Source organism: Acomys minous (genome assembly GCF_964271855.1).
Source record: "Acomys minous genome assembly, chromosome: 18".
NCBI classification, from domain to species: Eukaryota; Metazoa; Chordata; class Mammalia; order Rodentia; family Muridae; genus Acomys; species Acomys minous.
Genome location: NC_140501.1, coordinates 62,038,485 through 62,061,159, shown reverse-complemented (window position 1 = coordinate 62,061,159; position 22,675 = coordinate 62,038,485). Strand labels below are relative to the sequence as shown.

Below are 22,675 nucleotides of genomic sequence, written 5' to 3'. Positions count from 1 at the left end.
CTCTGTAAATTGGAGGCCAGCCTTGTCTACAGAGTGACCTCCAGGACAACCAGGGCTACACAGAGAAACCCTGTCTCAAAACACAAAACAAAAGCAAAAAACAAACAGATCTGGATTAGAAATGGATCTTGCCAGTTCAAATCAAACAGAGATCCCTCCCAGGGGTGCCTTTTAGCTTGGGGCTTTTGTTCATTTTATTTATTTACTCATTTATGTTTTTTAACATTTTTGTTTTTGTTTCTTCAAGACGCAGTTTCTATATGTAGCCCTGGGTGTCCTGGATTTGCTTTGTAGCCCAAGATTGCCTCCAACTCACAGTGATCTGCCTGTCTCTGCCTTCCAAGTGGTGGGATTAAAGGTGTGCACCACCACACCCTGATAACAAACAATTTTTAAATCCATCACTTTGTAAGTTAGGATCATGTCCAAAATTGTAGCTAATGAATACTAACTGGGAAAGAGGAGTCTGGCAACTTCTTCACCAAGAGGCAGAAAGAGAAAAAGGCAGCAGGGGAGGGGTCAGGGGAACACAGGAGAGCATGGCCCGTGGGGAAGGCAGGGGTGGGGGAGGCCATACTTGCTGTGGGAACTCTGGGCCAGACCACAATCCTACTGTCTTCCTTTGGTCTCAGCACTGCTAAAGCCTGACCGCCTCTCTCCTGGATGCTTCTCTGTCCCACAGAAGCACAGTTGTTTGCTCTGATTCTGGGAGTCAGACTATGGTGTTGAACAGCCCTTTCCCAGGGTCCCTGACACCATCTGGAAACACAGACGTTTGCCTTATAATTCACACAAGTACCAACATCACAGTTAGGAAGCAGCAAAAAGACATGATCACTGCGAGTGGGAGGCCATCCTGGTCTACAAAGTGAGTCTAGAACAGCCAGGGCTACACAGAGAAACTCTGTCTTGAAAAACCAAAAAATTAAAATTAAAATTAAAACAAATTACATTTATTTATCTGGTGCCCATGTCTATGTACGTGTGGGTGCATGTGTCTGCCATGGGGCTCCAGGGGATGGAGCGAAGGCTGCCAGGCTTGGTGAGATGCATTGAACCTGCTGCTCCATCTCCTGAGCCTCCACACACTCCTGCTCAGCACCACTCACTACAGCTAAATTGTGAAATCAGCCCATGTGCCTTTAGAGCATTAGTGAATAAAGAGAAGGTATCATATATGTATAATGGTGCATTATTCACCTATTAAAACAGAGATATATAACTTGTGTAAATGAATGGGATAGAGATAATTTATTAAACCATAACCACATTCAGAAAGACAAATATTTTATGTTATTATGAATTCTTTTTAAAAAGAAAAGAAAGGTGGATAGTTTTTTGTTTCTTTGTTTTCTTTTTAGTTGTTTTTTGTTTGGTCAAGACAGAGTTTTTCTGTACTAGACTCACTTTGTAGACCAGGCTGGCCTTAAACTCACATCAATGGACATGCATCCACCTCCTGAGTCCTAAGATTAAAGATCTGTGCTACCACACCCTGCTGATGATTGGTTTTGTTTTGTTTTGTTTGTTTGTTTGTGTGGTTTTGGTTTTTGGAGACAGTGTTTCTCTGGGTAGCCTTAGTTGAACTAGACTCACTTTGTAGACCAGGCTGGGCCCGAACTCACAGCAATCTGCCTGCCTCTGACTTCATCCCAGCATTGGGGAGGCATATGCAAGCTGATTGCTGTGGATTCGAAGCCAGTCTGGGGTACAAAGTGAGTCCAGGACAGCCAAGGCTACACAGAGAAACCCTGGCTCCCAACAAACAAACAAACAAAAAATGAAATATCCCCAGAATTCACTGTAGAATTCAAAAAGTCCTTTAAGGAGGAAATTGTAATGGGAATTCTGGAATTTTGGTTCCTTTAAAAAACACAGAAGTCTAAGAGTGTGTTTTTGTTTTAATCCTAGGTGTGGGGATATGGGGCTGGTTTGGGCTGTCCACAGTACCTGACTGAAGTGCCTCATGCTCTAGCAGAGGCATGCTTTCCCAGGTGCAGATATTTTCTGTCATTGTGTGATGTTTGGAATTTTGGGAACTTGTCAGAGGGTACATAAATATGATAGCTCTAGGAGGCAGAGGCAATGGTTGTTGGTCATTTATGGAGGTTGGTGGTGGTTTGCTATAGCCACAGTGAATGAAGAAACAAAAGGAAAGAAATTAGATTCAGGCATTTTCCTAACTCCTCTCTCCCCTCTATCATTGTTTCTCTCCTACCTAGTGTTAGAGAAACACACAAGAAGTAAAAGGGAGGGGTAAGACCTGTAGTGGGAGAGACTTTTCCTGGAAGCCCCAATGAGACAGGAAGTCTGAGATTGATGCCAAGGCAAGAGGCTGTTATTGATCCAATGGAACGAGGTCTACCTGCCTTTGAGAAGGAGGAGACCCTGAGCAACAAACGCAGTGGGTTTTCATATCCTTTACAGAAGCTGACTTCAGCAACAGTGATCAGTACAAACTTGATTGGCTGACAGGGTGACCTTTAAGCTGATTAGCTGGGTAACCAGGGATAAGCAAGTGGACCAGGGCCAGACCACAGGAGGGAATTTTTCATTTGTTCTAGTAACTATGACCTGAAGCTCTGATTGCTTAGCCCCGGGTACAAGTTCCTAGGACCAGTTGCTAGCTGTGTACTTGTGGCTCTCCATGGAAACTCCAGGGGGAAGCAAGGGTCAGGTGCTCAGGCCCTGAACACAAAATGGTGTTGATTTGGTCTCTAGAGGGGGGACAATCAGTTTGAGGGGTTTGTGAGAGATGTCATGGGACGAGAGATTCCTTCTGGGACATTAGCTGAAGAGGAAGGTCAACTGAGTGCTTTCTCTGCCTCTCTGAGCTAACAGGCTCCTGAGTCTTTATTGGCAAAATCAAACTATTGAGATGTTGATAAAAACAAAACTGTTGGCCAACATGGGAAAAGCACATGGAGAGACATCATGCCAGCTGTGGACAAAGTGAGAAGCCATCGGGTTTTATATATCACTTGGGAAGTCCTCAAGGAGAGAGCTAAGTATCATTAAACTGAAAAATCTAGTCATATATGGTGGCACACACCTTTAACCTCAGCATTTGGGAGGCAGAGACCAGTGGATCTCTGTGAGTTTGAGGCCAGCCTAGTCTACAAAGGGAGTACACAAAGAAACGCTGTGTCCAAAACAAAACAAATAAAAACATCGAAAACAAAAGCAAGAAAAAAACCTTCCCATATTAAGGTTGAGGCATATCATAATAAAGAGAGTTAAGACCCTGCATAGTTCTACTTTAGATGAAAGTAGAATCAGAAAATTGAAAGATGAATTACTTAATTGAGATTGGCATGAGGGCTGGAGAGAGGTCTCAGCCATTAAAGACTAGGTTCATAAGCAAAAATGTAAGAGATTCACATGATATTAATTATAAATATTATTAGTCTGGTGATGCATATTTTATCCTTAGTAGCCATATGAGTTTTTAAAAAATATTTATTGTGTATACAGTGTTCTGCCAGTGTACAATGCCTTCAGGCCAGACTGATCTCATGATAAATGGGTGTGAACCACCATGTGGTTGCAGAGAATTGAACTCAGGACCTTTGGAAAAACAGTCAGTGCTCTTAACCTCTGAATCTTCGCTCCAGCACCCCATGCTGGGTGTTTGTGGCAAATATGAAAAGGGGTTAGATAAGATACACACCTTAAAATGACTTATACATGAAATTTAAAAAATACTCAGACACAGACAGAGGAATTTAGACAAGAACCTATTGTTCCACTGCATAATGACACCGAAGAGGGCGGCTCAAGGTGATTAGAAAACTTACCGTAGTTTATCCTATTGCTGTACAAGAAAATTATTGTATGTTTGGGATGGTCACCACAGCAATAGAAATTGCTTTTGTCTTTTGTATCTTGGTTGGTTCGCTGGTTTTTGGAGACAGGCTTTCTCTGTGTAGCCTTGGCTGTTCTACAACACATTGTATAGACCAGGCTGACCTCAGACTCAGAGAGCTGTCTGTCTCTGGCACTGGAGTGCTGGGACAAAAGGCCTGCCTCATCACAGCCAGTGAGGAATTGCATTACAGCATTAGCAAGGTCCAGAACCACTGCTCTAGTGGTGGGAGGGCAACTGTGATCACATTAATGCAAAGGAGACTAAGGGATATTATAGATGACCACTGGGAATAGGGACACATGTCACTCATCTCAAGGGTCTGGGGACCCTTTGTTCTGGTGTGGTTGGGTTTTCCTGATTTGTGTTTGCTGGGTCAGTGTCCCATGCATCCTACACTTTGAAAACAACAGTGAGCATGAATTTCCCCCTCCTCCACAGCTCTGTAATTTGCCTGGTTTATCCACACACATGTCATGGTAGAGAAAAAAATCACTCATAGAAAGCAGCACAGATGAAGTTTTTTTTATTTAGTGATTACATATTAGTTACATACATATACAAAGTAGAAGAGTGCACCAGACCCCATTATAGATGGTTGTGAGTGACCATGTGGTTGTTGGGAATTGAACTCAGGACCTCTGGAGGAACAGCCAGTACTCTTAACCTATGAGCCAACCCTCCAGCCCAGAGATGAAGTTTAGTAAGACATTTTAGTAAGAACTGTAAGCACCAGGAAGAGAAAAAGGCATAGGCGTGAAGGATAGGTGCATCTGCTTCTATTCTTCTTTTGGAGACAGGGTTGAGGGACCCTGGAACTGGCCAATTACTACCCCAGTAGCACAGGATGATGTTGAACTCCACATGCTTCCCCAGGGGTCTGGGATCTCTGCCCACCTACAGGCACAGAACTTGTGCTAACTCCAACATGAAGGACTTAGGATGTTGCCCCATATTATCATAGCCTTCCTCCCTAGGTAGCCAGTGTCCCATGAATGCCCTGTCTTCTCTGATGCTGAGTCCCAGGGTTTCCTATGAAATCTTAATGACTATTTTGATACCTGAATATAGCATTACCTGGGATATTAGTTGGAGTTCTCTAGCGGAACAAAGCATGGAGAATGTCTATATATGTATATACATTGTATATTATAGAACATATGCATACATGCACATTTTTATGAATGAATACAATATAATATAATACAATTTTTATACATAGACAGTCTTTTTTCTCCAAGACAGGGTTTCTCTGTGTAATAGTCCTGGCAGTCCTGAAACTCTCTTTGTAGACATGGCTGGCCTCAAACTCAGCGATAAGCATGTCTCTGTCTCCTGAGTGCTGGGATTAACGGTGTGCACCACCGGACCCAGCCCCAGCTTTGTTTTGTATATATGTATATTCTATAATGTATGCAACTAATCCAACACTGACTGCCTATGAACAGAAGTCCAAGAATCCAGTAGTTGCTTATTCTGGATCTGAATGTCTCACATGGTCTTCAGTATATGCCAGAATCTTGAAGAAGTGAGCTCTAATACAGTGGTTTTCAACCTTCCTAACACTGCTACCATTTAATACAATTCCTCATGTTGGGGTAATGCCCAACCATAATTTTATCTTCTTTCCTATTTCATAACTGATTTTGCTACTGTCAAGAATCATAATGTAAACATTTGATATTTCTGATGGTCTTAGATGAAACCTAAGAAAGAGTCATTAATCCCAAAGGGAATACAGTTCAAAAGACTGACAACTGCTCTAATGGCAGTCAGCAGATGCTCTTGCTAACAAGAGTGAAAGCAATCAGGCAAAAAGAGAAGCTTCTTTCAGTCCTGTCATTGCTATAGGCTTTCAGAAAGTCAGCCCAGAAAGGAGCCTCGTCTTTCCACCTCCACAGAACTTAAGCTGTACTCATCACTTTCACAGCTACATTAGGTTAAAATAGGTGGTAATGGGTCTGGAGAGACAGCTCAGTAGTTAAGACCACTGGCTGCTCTTGCAAAGGTCCTGAGTTCAGTTCCCAGCAACCCCGAAAAGGCTCATAGCTCTGGTGCCCTCTTCTGACCTTCGGGTGTTAGGTGCAGGCAAAACACTGTTACATAAATAAATCTTTTTTCAAAATGGTGGCAATGTCCCTGAACATTCACTCAGTATCTGAAACTTAAATATCTATGTTAGCTTTGATATTCTCTTAATTGACATTACATCACTCCAGCCCCCAGATCCATCTCAAGCTCCGAATAATTTCTATTGCATTGACTTGGAGGCTGTGAGACACTGACCCTGAGTTCCTTAACAAGAAGGCTAGGGAATGAAAAGGTGTTGAGTGGACGCAGAGGCTGCCCTTGTAGTATGGGAGACAGTGTCAGGAGTCTGGAGGAGACAGAGGGCAGAGGGGAGGTGCCAGGTCCCCTAAAAATGAACGCCCTGCAGTTAGTACCACACCCCCTGCCTGCCTGTATGTATGACCCCAACAGTAGTGACAAGGAGAAGAGATGAGAAGGAGGAGGAGTAGAAGGAGGAGGAGGAGGAGGAGTAGAAGGAGGAGGAGGGGGAAGAGGAGAGTTTCTTCATAGACATCTTCATGGAAGACTTGGGTTGTTGTCAGAATTTCACCATGGCTGGAGGCTGGTGTCTGCAGGGACAGAGGCAGGATATTGCGGTGGAGCCATCAGATAGGAGGGGCCCCAGGGATCCCCTCTGGGAACCTGTGACTCCTCCCCGGACATCATCAGCGGTGGGTTCCATTCAGGCTCTCCAGAAGGTGCAGGGATGCCTGAACTCCAAGGATGGTACTCGGGAGGCAGGAAGGCCATGGGAGGTTGAGGGTACATCGGAAACTGGAGGTTACCAGCCCCATCATAGGGAGGATCTGAGAGGAGAAGAAACAGAGAGATCATATGTAGAGGAATGTTAACTCAGAACATGGCTGTTCTGGAAACAGGTCACATTCAAAGATCTAGGTCTATGTGATCTGGCTGGAATACAAACACTCTTTCAATCAGGAGACAGAGGCAAACAGATTTGAGTTCAAGGCCAACCTGGTGTAGACCTCATATCAGGTAAAGAAAAGCTTAGGCCCAGGTGTGCTGGTGCATGCCTTTAATGCCAAACGACGGTAAAGTTAGTTTAGAAGGGAGCACCCATGTTTGAAAGCTATGTCCAATCCAGTGGCAGACAAGGTGACCAATCATAAAAGATTTGACAGAAGCCGATAAGCCCAACTTTCCTAAGAGAGAGGAAAGGGAAAGCAGGGCTTTTCTTTTTTGTGTTTGTAGTTTGTGTTTTTTGCTCTATTTTGATACAGGTTTTCTCTATTTAGCCTTGGCTGTCCTGACTCACTTTGTAGACCAGGCTGGCCTCAAACTCAGAAATCCCCCCTGCTTCTGCCTCTTGAGTGCTGGGATTAAAGGCATGTGCCAGCACACCCAGATTTTTTTCTTTTGCTTTTAATTTATTTATAAAGCAGGGTTGTTGTAAAACTTATTAATTCATTCTCTATATACAGCATTCTGTCTTCATATGTGCCTGCTTGCAGGAAGAAGACACCAGATTCTATTATACATTGTTGCGAACCACCACGCCATGGGTCCTGGGCATTGAACTCATGAACCTTGGAAGATCAGGCAGTGCTCTTCACCATGTCTCCAGCCCAGGGTGCAGTTTTACTACAACAGTAATAGAGACATGGGTTGCAGACAGAGAACTCAGGTGAAGACTGAAGGAGCCAGAAAATGTAAAGCCAGAAGATCAGAGCAGATTGGAGAGTTAGTTTGAGGCCAAGTAGAACAATTCTGGCCCACAGAGAAGCTGGATTAGCTGAGTCATCTGAGAGAAGAGTTTGAGGCAGAACAGCTGAGTTGAACCAGCCAGAGCTCACAAAGAACAAGGAAGGGTGAGCTGCCTAAGCAGGAAGTGTCAGAGGCTGAAAACATTCTAGGCCTGGGGTGGATTGTTTGCAGGCTACATGCTTCCAGGTTCAGGCCTAGGCCAGCAGGAGGCAGTAAGCCTCCCAGACCACAGCTGAGCCAGGAGAGTAAAAGTCCCTTTTACAGTCATAAGCATGGCACCCTCCCTCACCCTGAATCAGGCTAAGTAACCTGTTGGCCACTTTGTCATAGTCAACTATGTACTAGTCCAAATTCCATGCCCTTGGGTGACAGCAAAATGACCCAGAGAGAGGCCAGACTTTCCTGCTATGTGCTATAGAGTCCTGTGGAAAACAGGATGCCCTCCACTGTGTGCTCTGCTCTGTGCTCATGATGGACAGGCCAGCTGATGCCACTCTCTAGAAGAGGACCTCAACAGTCTACCCAGAAGACACTCACCTGGCACTTGGCTTCTCGACTCCCTGGGGCCCAGGATCCTGTAAAGGGCCTCTGCATAAGGAGAAAACAAGGGTGGTTCGACCCCTGGTCTCTCATTACAGAGAGCTTCGTGCAGACTCTGCATGGTAAGCAGCAGGTTGAAACAGCTTGTCCAGCTCTTCCTCAGGCCCCGCTGACCCAGGCGCTGGCAAATCAGTCTGGTCTTCTTGTGGATCTTCCCGCCTGGGTGGCCCACTTCCTGCTCAACTACTTCCCACTCCTGCAGGAAGACCCTGTTTTCAGGATCAGTCCACCGGTCACGAGAAGGACCTGCTAGGGACAGAGTGATGTGATGGCTTATTTGACATCATGAGAAGCTCATCTGAACCTTTCTTAGTGACTCTTCCTGCACACTGAACAGCCAGAAGTGACCTCATGCAGTCACCAAGAGATTATGCCACCAGCCCAGGACTCAGCATCGACACTGCTCTCCTTTGTTTGTTTGTTTGTTTGTTTGTTTTTGTTTTTAAAGACAGGGTTTCTTTGTGTAGGCTTGGCTGTCCTGGACTTACTTTGTAGACCAGGCTGGCTCAATCTCAGAACGATCTACCTGCCTCTGCGTCCTGAGTGCTGGGATTACAGGCCTGTGTCACAAGGCCTGGCCATCCGGCTCTTAGCATGCACAGGGACACTGTAAGTGTCTTCAGTTTTAGAAATAAATCTCAGGATGCAAAGAGATCTCACAGGACAAGTGCTACCTGGGAACGCTTTGCCTACACAGACTCATGACCACCTCTGACCCAGGGAGGCTCTCACAGTTTCTGAACCTTTGGGTCTTCTGTGAGGGCAGAGACCTGGCACCACAGAGTGCCAGTCTACCCTTGTCACAGCTGTGGGCATCTGGGGTCTTGCATATACTGACAAGCCACACAATAAAAAAATACATAAGAAGAGTTTGGTTTGAACACAGACTCGACTCTGCATACCTGAGGCCCTTTGGTCTTCCTGCCTCTGCCTCCGCTGCACGTTGGCTTCTTGGGTGTTTCTCGGTCTTCGGACTTGCTGTGCTTCTCTCTGTGCAGAAATGGATACATAAAATATTAAAACAGTTCTCATGCAATGGGAATCTCTGTCTCTGTACTGTGCATGGACTCAGGAGCCTGCCTCTTGCATCCAGGTGCTGGCTCATTGTCACCTCATGGGAAAGCTTGGTCCTGAAGTTTAACAAGGGAAAAACTCCAGTGAACAGTGTAGGTGCCCTTGATGGCGTGAAAGATAAGAAACAGAAGCACCTCTACTTTCAGAAGACCTCAGCCTCTCTCTCCAGCTCCCCAATCTCCTTACTGTTCTCCATGGGCTAAAAATCCATCTTCAAATCTCATAATAATGAACTCCAACTATTCAAGCATACTAAGGGACCAGACAAACATTGGGAAACAGTATTTCTGCAGCCCATATCACATCACAGGGGTGCTTGGTGGGTAGCCATGATCCCAGCTCTTTCCTGAGAGGTGTAGGGAGGCTCACACATTCAGCGTCCTTCTTGACTACATAGTGGGTTGTGGGCTAGCCATGGATCAATAAGATCCTGCCTCAAGTGGGGTTTGGTGGCCCATGCATTTAATTTCTGCACTTGGGTGGCAGGGGGAGGTAGATCTTCATGAGTTTGAGGCTAACCTGGCTTACAAACTGAGCCCAGTACAGCCAGGGTTAAATGTCTCGAAAACCATACCAAACCAAATCAAAAAAAGATGCTGCCTTAACTAACTAAAGAAAAAATAACCAAGAATAAGTTAATGCTGCTTCTTGTGCCTCTGCAAATTGCAGATGTGTTCCCATTCAGGGCATTTAATGATGTTTTGCCATATACATTCCCTTGGGTGCACAATGAACACGGTACCAGAACATTCCAGGAGCCTTCCTATGAGGACCCGATGACCTCACATCCAAGTGGAGTGGAGAAGCACAGCAGAGACACACTCTGAGGCTGTGAGCCTTCTGAGATGAGTTGAAGACAAACAGCACAGCCATCCTCCAGGAAACACAGGAGTGGATCCCCCAACTCACCTGCATTTTTGGCTCCTGAGCTTCCTTTGCTCCACTGAGCTGGGAACTAGGATCCGCTGTGTCTTGATGGGCGCAACAGAGTCTGGAGTGTGGATGAAGAGCTGTGCTCACTTCTGCAAGGCTGAGAACCCTGTGGAGAAGCAACACTTTACAAATCTCTGGGATGTGAGTGGAGTAGGCCCAGGCTACAGGATGTTTGGGTGGGTCAGCAGAAGGTCAGCCTGAGCCTTTAATCCCATCTCAGGAGGCTGAGGCAGGAGCCAGATTTCTGGATCTTGGGCCTGACACAGAGCCTCAATTGAAATACTCAAAGAATCTAAGTATTACTGAGGTCAGCTAATTCATCTTTCTTTGGTTCTTTCTTTCTTTCTTTCTTTTTCAGGTTTATTTATGTATTATTTATACAATGTCTTGCCTGCATGTACACCTGCAGGGCAGCAGAGGGCACCAGATCTCATTATAGATGGTTGTGAGCCACCATGTGGTTGCTGGGAATTGAACTCAGGACCTCTGGAAGAGCAGATGGTGCTCTAAACCTCTCAGCCATCTCTCCAGCCTTAGGTCTTTTTTTTTAAACAGGGTTTCTTTACATAGTCCTGGTCATCCTAGAATTCACTAAAATTAGACCAAGCTTTCCAGGACATCACAGTGATCAGCCTGCCTCTAGCTCCCCGACACCAATGCTGGGATTAAAGGTGTGGTCCTCTATAAAACCATCAAGGATGGCTGATCAGGACCCAGGGGACCTACACAAACTACTACAGCAACCAAGGACAATGAATGCAGTAAACCTAGACCTCCTATTCAGATGTAGGCAATGGACAGCACATCTTCCCCAGTTGTATGGAGAGCAGGCACTGACTGATATGAACTCTGGTGCCCAGTTTGGTCACTTCCCCTTGGTGGGGAGGCCTGGTGGCACTCAGAGGAAGGGGAAGCAGGCTACCCAGATAAGACCTGAAAGGCTGTGATCATATGGTGGGGGAATGGTCTCCTTCTGTCACAGGTCTAGGAGAGGTGAATCGGGAAAGGAAGGGAAAAGGGAAGATATAAGTGGGGGGATAACAATTGAGATGTAATCTGAATAAATTATTTAAATTTTAAAAATTTTGTGGCACACACCTTTAACCCCAGCACTCAGGAAACAGAGGCAGGCAGATCTCTGTGAGTTCAAGGCCAGCCTGGTCTACACTGGCCTATCCACAACAGCCAACACTAACAGAGAGACCCTATCTCAAAGGACAAACAAAAAATCTTTTTAAGTAGGTGTTGGTACACCTATGAAATATCAAAATTGAATAATGGTAACAGATAACATAGCCTATGGGAATGAAGCCTTTAATCCCAGCACTCTGGAGGTGGAGGCAGGTGGATCACGGAGTCCAGGACAGCCCATGCTAGACAGAGAAACCCTGTCTAAAAAACAAAACAAAACAAAAACAAAGAGAAACTGGGAAAGAAGGTATGGTGGCAAAGGCATGTAACCCCAAAATTTGGGAAGCAGGGGCAGGAGGATCACTATGAGTTCAAGGCCAGCCTGGTCTACAGAGCCAGTACAGTCCAGCCAGACTACACAGAGAAACATTGTCTCAGGACATTTGTTAAACGTCTTCACTTTGTTTAAAGTTTGATTGAAAAACTTAGACATAAAGAAGAATTTTTTAAACTTTTACATTGCAAAAACTGTAGCTAAGCCATAATAAATAGGAAAGTGGAACCTGGAAAGTTCTTCTCCAAGAGGCACAAAGAGAAAAGGGAAGCAGAGGAGGAGACAGGAGAACAGGAGAGCACGGCCTGTGGGAAAGGCAGGAGTGGTGGCACAGTGGGGACAGCTATGGTGAAGGTCACAATGGATATGTGAACTCTGGCCCAGGCCTCAAACCCTCCTGTCTCTCCTGTTGTCTGAGCACTGCTACAGCCCGAACCCCTTGGTCCTGCACGATTCTCTGTCCCTCAGAAGCACCCAGCTGGGAGGGCACAATGGATTGTTGTTGTTTGGTTGGTTGGTTTGATTTGGGGGTTTCACTCTGTAGACCAGTGTGGCTTCCAAATCACAGTGATCTGCCTCTGCGGTGCTGGTATTAAAGGTGTAACCTACCTCGTCTAGCTGGGTTTTTTTGTTTGTTTGCTTGCTTGCTTGTTTCTTTTTTTTTTTAATTTTTCAAGACAGGATTTCTCTATGTGGCCCTGGCTGTCCTGAGACTCTCTTCGCAGACCAGGCTAGCCTTGAACTCACAGTAATCGTCCTGCCTCTGCCTTCCAGTGCTGGGATTAATGGCAGTGCCACTACAACACACCTGTTGAGGGCAACAGGGACCATTACTGAGAATAAGGAGACAGGTCACTAATCTCAAGAGTATGGAAACCTTGTCGCTGGGTTGTCTTGGTTTTGGTCTCTTTTGACAGTGTCTCATATATCTGCAGCTATCTTGAAACCCACTTTGAAAACAAGGATGAGCATGAACTTCTGTCTTCCTCCCTAGATCGCCTGTAATCCCAGCCTTTGGGAGGCAGAGGCAGGAGGATCAGTGTGGTCTACAAAGTCAGTCTAGGATAGGCAAGGCTAGGCAGAGAAACCCTGTCTTAGAAAACAAAAAACCGCCGGGCGTGGTGGTGCACGCCTTTAATCCCAGCACTCGGGAGGCAGAGGCAGGCGGGAGGCAGAGGCAGGCGGATCGCTGTGAGTTCGAGGCCAGCCTGGTCTACAAAGTGAGTCCAGGACAGCCAAGGCTACATAGAGAAACCCTGTCTCAAAAAACCGAAAACAAACAAACAAACAAACAAAAAACCAACCAACCATCCAAACAGACCAAAAAACCAAACAAAACAAACAACAAAACCCCAGAAGCATAGCATGGCCTTCACCTCCTGATGTGCCCGCAGGAGTCTGGGATGTCTCCCCATCTACAGTCCCAGCAGCTCTACAAAGCCCCATATGAAGGAGTTAGAATATGGTGCCCCACCCAACAAAAAGAATATGCCCTACATCAACACAGCCTACCTACCTTAAACAATGTCCCATGAGAGCCCAGTCTTTTCTGATACTGAACTCCAGGGCTCCATAGCAAGCCTTAATTACTCTTTTGATAACTCCATAGAACTATGCCTGCTGTATTATTCTGAGTCCTCTAGAGTAGCAAAGTGTATAGAATTTTAAAGGGGAGTTTATAGGGGATCTGTTAGAATTACTTACAGGCTATGGTCCAATTAACCCAAAACTGGCCGACCAGGAATGGGAAAGTTCTTTACTGGCAAAGGCTGGATCTTTCAGCTGTCCTCAGTAGACACTGGACTCCTGGAAAGGTTGGCTCCAGGGCCAGGGAAAGAATTGACTGGCTATGGAGGCAACAGGAAAGGAGCAAGTGCTGCCTTCTTCCCCCTCCTTATATTGGCTTCCAGCAGATCTGATTAAAGGTGTGTCTTCCTACCTCAGAGATGTGGATTAAGCCAGGTGGGTGGCACACCCTTTAATCCCACACTCAGGAGACAGAGACAGAGGAATCTCTGTAAATTGGAGGCCAGCCTTGTCTACAGAGTGACCTCCAGGACAACCAGGGCTACACAGAGAAACCCTGTCTCAAAACACAAAACAAAAACAAAAAACAAACAGATCTGGATTAGTAGTGGATCTTGCCAGTTCAAATCAAACAGAGATCCCTCCCAGGGGTGCCTTTTAGCTTGGGGCTTTTGTTCATTTTATTTATTTACTCATTTATGTTTTTTAACATTTTTGTTTTTGTTTCTTCAAGACGCAGTTTCTATATGTAGCCCTGGCTGTCTTGGATTTGCTTTGTAGACCAAGATTGCCTCCAACTCACAGTGATCTGCCTGTCTCTGCCTTCCAAGTGGTGGGATTAAAGGTGTGCACCACCACACCCTGATAACAAACAATTTTTAAATCCATCACTTTGTAAGTTAGGATCATGTCCAAAACTGTAGCTAATGAATACTAACTGGGAAAGAGGAGTCTGGCAACTTCTTCACCAAGAGGCAGAAAGAGAAAAAGGCAGCAGGGGAGGGGTCAGGGGAACACAGGAGAGCATGGCCCGTGGGGAAGGCAGGGGTGGGGGAGGCCATACTTGCTGTGGGAACTCTGGGCCAGACCACAATCCTACTGTCTTCCTTTGGTCTCAGCACTGCTAAAGCCTGACCGCCTCTCTCCTGGATGCTTCCCTGTCCCACAGAAGCACAGTTGTTTGCTCTGACTCTGGGATTCAGACTATGGTGTTGAACAGCCCTTTCCCAGGGTCCCTGACGCCATCTGGAAACACAGACGTTTGCCTTATAATTCACACAAGTACCAACATCACAGTTAGGAAGCAGCAAAAAGACATGATCACTGCGAGTGGGAGGCCATCCTGGTCTACAAAGTGAGTCTAGAACAGCCAGGGCTACACAGAGAAACTCTGTCTTGAAAAACCAAAAAATTAAAATTAAAATTAAAACAAATTACATTTATTTATCTGGTGCCCATGTCTATGTACGTGTGGGTGCATGTGTCTGCCATGGGGCTCCAGGGGATGGAGCGAAGGCTGCCAGGCTTGGTGAGATGCATTGAACCTGCTGCTCCATCTCCTGAGCCTCCACACACTCCCGCTCAGCACCACTCACTACAGCTAAATTGTGAAATCAGCCCATGTGCCTTTAGAGCATTAGTGAATAAAGAGATGGTATCATATATGTATAATGGTGCATTATTCACCTATTAAAACAGAGATATATAACTTGTGTAAATGGATGGGATAGAGATAATTTATTAAACCATAACCACATTCAGAAAGACAAATATTTTATGTTATTATGAATTCTTTTTAAAAAGAAAAGAAAGGTGGATAGTTTTTTGTTTCTTTGTTTTCTTTTTAGTTGTTTTTTGTTTTGTCAAGACAGAGTTTTTCTGTACTAGACTCACTTTGTAGACCAGGCTGGCCTTAAACTCACATCAATGGACATGCATCCACCTCCTGAGTCCTAAGATTAAAGATCTGTGCTACCACACCCTGCTGATGATTGGTTTTGTTTTGTTTTGTTTGTTTGTTTGTGTGGTTTTGGTTTTTGGAGACAGTGTTTCTCTGGGTAGCCTTAGTTGAACTAGACTCACTTTGTAGACCAGGCTGGGCCCGAACTCACAGCAATCTGCCTGCCTCTGACTTCATCCCAGCATTGGGGAGGCATATGCAAGCTGATTGCTGTGGATTCGAAGCCAGTCTGGGGTACAAAGTGAGTCCAGGACAGCCAAGGCTACACAGAGAAACCCTGGCTCCCAACAAACAAACAAACAAACAAACAAAAATGAAATGTCCCCAGAATTCACTGTAGAATTCAACTAGTCCTTTAAGGAGGAAATTGTAATGGGAATTCTGGAATTTTGGTTCCTTTAAAAAACACAGAAGTCTAAGAGTGTGTTTTTGTTTTAATCCTAGGTGTGGGGATATGGGGCTGGTTTGGGCTGTCCACAGTACCTGACTGAAGTGCCTCATGCTCTAGCAGAGGCATGCTTTCCCAGGTGCAGATATTTTCTGTCATTGTGTGATGTTTGGAATTTTGGGAACTTGTCAGAGGGTACATAAATATGATAGCTCTAGGAGGCAGAGGCAGTGGTTGTTGGTCATTTATGGAGGTTGGTGGTGGTTTGCTATAGCCACAGTGAATGAAGAAACAAAAGCAAAGAAATTAGATTCAGGCATTTTCCTAACTCCTCTCTCCCCTCTATCATTGTTTCTCTCCTACCTAGTGTTAGAGAAACACACAAGAAGTAAAAGGGAGGGGTAAGACCTGTAGTGGGAGAGACTTTTCCTGGAAGCCCCAATGAGAGAGGGAGTCTGAGATTGATGCCAAGGCAAGAGGCTGTTATTGATCCAATGGAACGAGGTCTACCTGCCTTTGAGAAGGAGGAGACCCTGAGCAGCAAAAGCAGTGGGTTTTCATATCCTTTACAGAAGCTGACTTCAGCAACAGTGATCAGTACAAACTTGATTGGCTGACAGGGTGACCTTTAAGCTGATTAGCTGGGTAACCAGGGATAAGCAAGTGAACCAGGGCCAGACCACATGAGGGAATTTTTCATTTGTTCTAGTAACTATGACCTGAAGCTCTGATTGCTTAGCCCCGGGTACAAGTTCCTAGGACCAGTTGCTAGCTGTGTACTTGTGGCTCTCCATGGAAACTCCAGGGGGAAGCAAGGGTCAGGTGCTCAGGCCCTGAACACAAAATGGTGTTGATTTGGTCTCTAGAGGGGGGACAATCAGTTTGAGGGGTTTGTGAGAGATGTCATGGGACGAGAGATTCCTTCTGGGACATTAGCTGAAGAGGAAGGTCAACTGAATGCTTTCTCTGCCTCTCTGAGCTAACAGGCTCCTGAGTCTTTATTGGCAAAATCAAACTATTGAGATGTTGATAAAAACAAAACTGTTGGCCAACATGGGAAAAGCACATGGAGAGACATCATGCCAGCTGTGGACAAAGTGAGAAGCCATCGGGTTTTATATATCACTTGGGAAGTCCTCAAGGACAGAGCTAAGTATCATTAAACTGACAAATCTAGTCATATATGGTGGCACACACCTTTAACCTCAGCTTTTGGGAGGCAGAGACCAGTGGATCTCTGTGAGTTTGAGGCCAGCCTAGTCTACAAAGGGAGTACACAAAGAAACGCTGTGTCCAAAACAAAACAAATAAAAACATCGAAAACAAAAGCAAGAAAAAAACCTTCCCATATTAAGGTTGAGGCATATCATAATAAAGAGAGTTAAGACCCTGCATAGTTCTACTTTAGATGAAAGTAGAATCAGAAAATTGAAAGATGAATTACTTAATTGAGATTGGCATGAGGGCTGGAGAGAGGTCTCAGCCATTAAAGACTAGGTTCATAAGCAAAAATGTAAGAGATTCACATGATATTAATTATAAATATTATTAGTCTGGTGATGCATATTTTATCCTTAGTAGCCATATGAGTTTTTAAAAAATATTTATTGTGTATACAGTGTTCTGCCAGTGTACAATGCCTTCAGGCCAGACTGATCTCATGATAAATGGGTGTGAACCACCATGTGGTTGCAGAGAATTGAACTCAGGACCTTTGGAAAAACAGTCAGTGCTCTTAACCTCTGAATCTTCGCTCCAGCACCCCATGCTGGGTGTTTGTGGCAAATATGAAAAGGGGTTAGATAAGATACACACCTTAAAATGACTTATACATGAAATTTAAAAAATACTCAGACACAGACAGAGGAATTTAGACAAGAACCTATTGTTCCACTGCATAATGACACCGAAGAGGGCGGCTCAAGGTGATTAGAAAACTTACCGTAGTTTATCCTATTGCTGTACAAGAAAATTATTGTATGTTTGGGATGGTCACCACAGCAATAGAAATTGCTTTTGTCTTTTGTATCTTGGTTGGTTCGCTGGTTTTTGGAGACAGGCTTTCTCTGTGTAGCCTTGGCTGTTCTACAACACATTGTATAGACCAGGCTGACCTCAGACTCAGAGAGCTGTCTGTCTCTGGCACTGGAGTGCTGGGACAAAAGGCCTGCCTCATCACAGCCAGTGAGGAATTGCATTACAGCATTAGCAAGGTCCAGAACCACTGCTCTAGTGGTGGGAGGGCAACTGTGATCACATTAATGCAAAGGAGACTAAGGGATATTATAGATGACCACTGGGAATAGGGACACATGTCACTCATCTCAAGGGTCTGGGGACCCTTTGTTCTGGTGTGGTTGGGTTTTCCTGATTTGTGTTTGCTGGGTCAGTGTCCCATGCATCCTACACTTTGAAAACAACAGTGAGCATGAATTTCCCCCTCCTCCACAGCTCTGTAATTTGCCTGGTTTATCCACACACATGTCATGGTAGAGAAAAAAATCACTCATAGAAAGCAGCACAGATGAAGTTTTTTTTATTTAGTGATTACATATTAGTTACATACATATACAAAGTAGAAGAGTGCACCAGACCCCATTATAGATGGTTGTGAGTGACCATGTGGTTGTTGGGAATTGAACTCAGGACCTCTGGAGGAACAGCCAGTACTCTTAACCTATGAGCCAACCCTCCAGCCCAGAGATGAAGTTTAGTAAGACATTTTAGTAAGAACTGTAAGCACCAGGAAGAGAAAAAGGCATAGGCGTGAAGGATAGGTGCATCTGCTTCTATTCTTCTTTTGGAGACAGGGTTGAGGGACCCTGGAACTGGCCAATTACTACCCCAGTAGCACAGGATGATGTTGAACTCCACATGCTTCCCCAGGGGTCTGGGATCTCTGCCCACCTACAGGCACAGAACTTGTGCTAACTCCAACATGAAGGACTTAGGATGTTGCCCCATATTATCATAGCCTTCCTCCCTAGGTAGCCAGTGTCCCATGAATGCCCTGTCTTCTCTGATGCTGAGTCCCAGGGTTTCCTATGAAATCTTAATGACTATTTTGATACCTGAATATAGCATTACCTGGGATATTAGTTGGAGTTCTCTAGCGGAACAAAGCATGGAGAATGTCTATATATGTATATACATTGTATATTATAGAACATATGCATACATGCACATTTTTATCAGTGAATACAATATAATATAATACAATTTTTATACATAGACAGTCTTTTTTCTCCAAGACAGGGTTTCTCTGTGTAATAGTCCTGGCGGTCCTGAAACTCTTTGTAGACATGGCTGGCCTCAAACTCAGCGATAAGCATGTCTCTGTCTCCTGAGTGCTGGGATTAACTGTGTGCACCACCAGACCCAGCCCCAGCTTTGTTTTGTATATATGTATATTCCATAATGTATGCAACTAATCCAACACTGACTGCCTATGAACAGAAGTCCAAGAATCCAGTAGTTGCTTAATCTGGATCTGAATGTCTCACATGGTCTTCAGTATATCCCAGAATCTTGAAGAAGTGAGCTCTAATACAGTGGTTTTCAACCTTCCTAACACTGCCACCATTTAATACAATTCCTCATGTTGGGGTAATGCCCAACCATAATTTTATCTTCTTTCCTATTTCATAACTGATTTTGCTACTGTCAAGATTCATAATGTAAACATTTGATATTTCTGATGGTCTTAGATGAAACCTAAGAAAGAGTCATTAATCCCAAAGGGAATACAGTTCAAAAGACTGACAACTGCTCTAATGGCAGTCAGCAGATGCTCTTGCTAACAAGAGTGAAAGCAATCAGGCAAAAAGAGAAGCTTCTTTCATTCATGTCTTTGATATAGGCTTTCAGAAAGTCAGCCCAGAAAGGAGCCTCGTCTTTCCACCTCCACAGAGCTGTAGCTGTACTCATCACTTGCACAGCTACATTAGGTTAAAATAGGTGGCAATGGGTCTGGAGAGACAGCTCAGTAGTTAAGACCACTGGCTGCTCTTGCAAAGGTCCTGAGTTCAGTTCCCAGCAACCACGAAAAGGCTCATAGCTCTGGTGCCCTCTTCTGATCTTCGGGTATTAGGTGCAGGCAAAACACTGCTACATAAATAAATCTTTTTTCAAAATGGTGGCAATGTCCCTGGACATTCATTCAGTATCTGAAACTTAAATATCTAGGTTAGCTTTGATATTCTCTTAATTGACATTACATCACACCAGCCCCCAGATCCATCTCAAGCTCCGAATAATTTCTATTGCATTGACTTGGAGGCTGTGAGACACTTAACAAGAAGGCTAGGGAATGAAAAGGTGTTGAGTGGACGCAGAGGCTGCCCTTGTAGTATGGGAGACAGTGTCAGGAGTCTGGAGGAGACAGAGGGCAGAGGGCAGGTGCCAGGTCACCTAGAAATGAACGCCCCGCAGTTAGTACCACACCCGCTGCCTGCCTGTAAGTATGACCCCAACAGTAGTGACAAGGAGAAGAGATGAGAAGGAGGAGGAGTAGAAGGAGGAGGAGGAGGAGGAGAGAGTTTCTTCATAGACATCTTCATGGGAGACTTGGGTTGTTGTCAGAATTTCACCATGGCTGGAGGCTGGTGTCTGCAGGGACAGAGGCAGGATATTGCGGTGGAGCCATCAGATAGGAGGGGCCCCAGGGATCCCCTCTGGGAACCTGTGACTCCTCCCCGGACATCATCAGCGGTGGGTTCCATTCAGGCTCTCCAGAAGGTGCAGGGATGCCTGAACTCCAAGGATGGTACTCGGGAGGCAGGAAGGCCATGGGAGGTTGAGGGTACATCGGAAACTGGAGGTTACCAGCCCCATCATAGGGAGGATCTGAGAGGAGAAGAAACAGAGAGATCATATGTAGAGGAATGTTAACTCAGAACATGGCTGTTCTGGAAACAGGTCACATTCAAAGATCTAGGTCTATGTGATCTGGCTGGAATACAAACACTCTTTCAATCAGGAGACAGAGGCAAACAGATTTGAGTTCAAGGCCAACCTGGTGTAGACCTCATATCAGGTAAAGAAAAGCTTAGGCCCAGGTGTGCTGGTGCATGCCTTTAATGCCAAGCAAAGGTAAAGGTAGTTTAGAAGGAAGCACCCATGTTTAAAAGCTAAGTCCAATCTAGTGGCAGAAAAGGTGACCAATCATAAAAGATTTGACAGAAGCCGATAAGCCCAACTTTCCTGACAAGAGAGAGGAATGGGAAAGCAGGGCTTTTCTTCTTTGTGGTTGTAGTTTGTGTTTTTTGCTTTATTTTGATACAGGTTTTCTCTGTTTAGGCTTGGCTGTCCTGACTCACTTTGTAGACCAGGCTGGCCTCAAACTCAGAGATCCCCCTGCTTCTGCCTCTTGAGTGCTGGGATTAAAGGCATGTGCCCGCACACCCAGATTTTTGTTTTCTTTTGCTTTTAATTTATTTATAAAGCACGGTTTTGTAAGACTTATTAACTTATTATCTATATACAGCATTCTGCCTTCATATGTGCCTGCTTGCAGGAAGAAGGCACCAGATTCTATTATACATGGTTGCGAACCACCACGCCATGGGTCCTGGGCATTGAACTCATGAACCTTGGAAGAACAGGCAGTGCTCTTCACCACGTCTCCAGCCCAGGAAGCAGTTCTACTACAACAGTAATAGAGACATGGGTTGCAGAGAGAGAACTCAGGTGAAGGCTGGAGGAGCCAGAAAATATAAAGAAGCCAGAAGATCAGAGCAGATTGGAGAGTTAGTTTGAGGCCAAGTAGAGCAATTCTGGCCCACAGAGAAGCTGGATTAGCTGAGTCATCTGAGAGAAGAGTTTGAGGCAGAACAGCTGAGTTGAACCAGCCAGAGCTCAGAAAGAACAAGGAAGGGTGAGCTGCCTAAGCAGGAAGTGTCAGAGGCTGAAAACATTCTAGGCCTGGGTTGGATTGTTTGCAGGCTACATGCTTCCAGGTTCAGGCCTAGGCCAGCAGGAGGCAGTAAGCCTCCCAGACCACAGCTGAGCCAGGAGAGTAAAAGTTCCTTTTACAGTCATAAGCATGGCACCCTCCCTCACCCTGAATCAGGCTAAGTAACCTGTTGGCCACTTTGTCATAGTCAACTATGTACTAGTCCAAATTCCATGCCCTTGGGTGACAGCAAAATGACCCAGAGAGAGGCCAGACTTTCCTGCTATGTGCTATAGAGGCCTGTGGGAAACGGGATGCCCTCCACTGTGTGCTCTGCTCTGTGCTCATGAAGGACAGGCCAGCTGATGCCACTCTCTAGAAGAGGACCTCAACAGTCTACCCAGAAGACACTCACCTGGCACTTGGCTTCTCGAGTCCCTGGGGCCCAGGATCCTGTACAGGGCCTCTGCATAAGGAGAGAACAAGGGTGGTTCGACCCCTGGTCTCTCATTACAGAGAGCTTCGTGCAGACTCTGCATGGTAAGCAGCAGGTTGAAACAGCTTGTCCAGCTCTTCCTCAGGCCCCGCTGACCCAGGCGCTGGCAAATCAGTCTGGTCTTCTTGTGGATCTTCCCGCCTGGGTGGCCCACTTCCTGCTCAACTACTTCCCACTCCTGCAGGAAGACCCTGTTTTCAGGATCAGTCCACCGGTCACGAGAAGGACCTGCTAGGGACAGAGTGACGTCATGAGTTATTTGACATCATGCAGAAGCTCATCTGAACCTTTCTTAGTGACTCTTCCTGCACACTGAACAGCCAGAAGTGACCTCATGCAGTCACCAAGAGATTATGTCAACCAGCCCAGGACTCAGCATCGACACTGCTCTCCTTTGTTTGTTTGTTTGTTTGTTTGTTTTTGTTTTTTGAGACAGGGTTTCTCTGTGTATCTTTGGCTGTCCTGGACTCACTTTGTAGACCAGGCTGGCCTCACTCTCACAATGATCTACCTGCCTCTGCCTCCCGAGACCTGGGATTACAGGCCTGTGTCACAAGGCCTGGCCATCCTGCTCTTAGCATGCACCGGGACACTGTAAGTGTCTTCAGTTTTAGAAATAAATCTCAGGATGCAAAGAGATCTCACAGGACAAGTGCTACCTGGGAACGCTTTGCCTACA

General features: G+C 45.4%; 1 protein-coding gene and 1 long non-coding RNA gene across 4 annotated transcripts; both read right to left on the bottom strand.

The window, feature by feature from the left end:
* Nucleotides 1–4,375: 4,375 nt before the first annotated feature.
* LOC311588922 (uncharacterized protein MSANTD5) lies at nt 4,376–13,597 on the bottom strand. 3 transcript variants are annotated; one of them, XM_084767021.1, is made up of 5 exons: nt 13,437–13,597; nt 10,244–10,373; nt 9,163–9,250; nt 8,198–8,509; nt 4,376–6,741 (listed from the first exon to the last, which is right to left on the bottom strand). In XM_084767021.1, exons 2-5 carry the CDS (start codon nt 10,247–10,249, stop codon nt 6,482–6,484), a joined length of 666 nt encoding a protein of 221 aa, XP_084623147.1. In that variant the 5' UTR covers nt 10,250–10,373; nt 13,437–13,597; the 3' UTR covers nt 4,376–6,481. The 3 variants fall into 3 exon arrangements, with proteins under 3 accessions (XP_084623147.1, XP_084623145.1, XP_084623146.1); XM_084767019.1 differs by lacking the exons at nt 10,244–10,373; nt 13,437–13,597 and having other exon boundaries at nt 9,163–9,361; XM_084767020.1 differs by lacking the exons at nt 10,244–10,373; nt 13,437–13,597 and having other exon boundaries at nt 8,198–8,506; nt 9,163–9,361.
* Nucleotides 13,598–19,746: 6,149 nt separating this feature from the next.
* Nucleotides 19,747–22,675, bottom strand: LOC311588965. The gene is made up of 2 exons (XR_014776382.1): nt 21,916–22,675; nt 19,747–20,452 (listed from the first exon to the last, which is right to left on the bottom strand). It is a non-coding gene; the product is annotated as an uncharacterized lncRNA (long non-coding RNA).

Bases quoted from the DNA above. Each gene is read 5' to 3' on its own strand.
- LOC311588922 (XM_084767019.1), bottom strand. From the start codon at position 9,292: ATGAGAACTGTTTTAATATTTTATGTATCCATTTCTGCACAGAGAGAA. The intron at 8,510-9,162 runs GTATGCAGAGTC...CTCTGTCCCTAG, and splicing joins GGAAGACCAAAGGGCCTCAG to CAGGTCCTTCTCGTGACCGG. The intron at 6,742-8,197 runs GTGAGTGTCTTC...TTCTCCTCTCAG, and splicing joins GTCGAGAAGCCAAGTGCCAG to ATCCTCCCTATGATGGGGCT.